The 1,199-nt window shown below is 47.1% G+C and overlaps 1 protein-coding gene across 1 annotated transcript in view; it reads left to right on the forward strand.

The window, feature by feature from the left end:
* The window catches only part of LOC107265722, a gene marked incomplete in the record, with an annotated part of 1,926 nt that extends 1,318 nt beyond the window's left edge, over positions 1–608 (forward strand). Inside the window, 1 exon segment of the mRNA XM_025082966.1 lies at positions 74–608. Coding sequence (XP_024938734.1) covers positions 74–543 — 470 coding nt within the window.
* Positions 609–1,199: the final 591 nt, after the last annotated feature.

Below are 1,199 nucleotides of genomic sequence, written 5' to 3' on the forward strand. Positions count from 1 at the left end.
GATATGCTGCTATCGAGGGAGAATAAACAATTGGATACCGCCTATGGTGTGCGTAAACTTGCCAAGAACAAATTGATGATAGGCGATTCGCGCATCAGCTTTGAGGGTGATCGAATCCATGTAGGTGACACGACTTACTTGAAAACTGCGGGTTTGATCGAACTCTTGTTCAGGAAGGTACCTGATGAGACTAGTATAACCCAGGATGACATGGACAATTACAAAAACATTATTTTAACGACGAATTCACATAGAAAGTACTATAAACCTGATGGTGAAATTCGTAAGAGCAAGAGTTTCAAATTTAATAACGTTATTGCAAAACTGATCGAACAGCCCTCTGTAACGGGCAAAGGTATAGTACCGTTTTACATGATCGCTGCCAAGGACGAACGAACGGATTACGTGTACTGGGACGATCCCAACGAATTGGTAGACCGGCTTCGTCTGCTCCTTGCCTCTCGGGAAGCTGGTAACCCCAGTCACTCCAACGAAATTGTGTCGATTATCGAAGAATTGCGCGAGGCGGGTATTATTTATTAACTCGATAAAACGATCGCGATCGCCACTTTGAATATGAGTGTCGACGTGTTTGGACGTCAGCTGAGTAGCAGGACCGCGGTTACGAGTAGCCGTGGTCTCCCTGGCGCTGAATTCAAATTCACTGCTACTGGGCACTACGACATTGATAACAAGAAGCTCTGTAACATCGCCAATCCCGAGGAGGAAAACGATGCTGTGACCTTGAATCTGATGAAAACTGTTGTGAAGCAGGAGCTGAATACCGTGTTTCACGTGACTGCCGGAATGCGCGATGATATCGATAACAACAACTTGATGATTCAATCTCTCGATTCTACCACGAAGGATGCGTTGAAACGTCTGCAAGCTGATATCGAGCCAGGACAAGAATTGGCGATTCGCAATTCTCTGATCATTTCTCAGCTGGACGCCAGACTGAGTGCGCTGGAGAATGGATGGAAAAAAGTTAGCGGTGGTGAAGGAACTGCATAGACCTGCCAGGAGAAATTACCAGCGCCGGCACGTTGACGTCCGTGGATTGGACGAGCCTTGGCAAGCGGATCTCGTTGACATGTCAGCGTACGCCAGAGAGAACCGCGGATACAAGTATCTGCTCACCGTCATCGACATATTTTCAAAGTTTGCTTGGGCCGTGCCGACCAAGAGCAAGAACGCTA

The sequence above is a fragment of the Cephus cinctus genome, unplaced genomic scaffold (assembly GCF_000341935.2).
Source record: "Cephus cinctus unplaced genomic scaffold, Ccin1 Ccin1_scaffold0234, whole genome shotgun sequence".
Lineage (NCBI taxonomy): Eukaryota > Metazoa > Arthropoda > Insecta > Hymenoptera > Cephidae > Cephus > Cephus cinctus.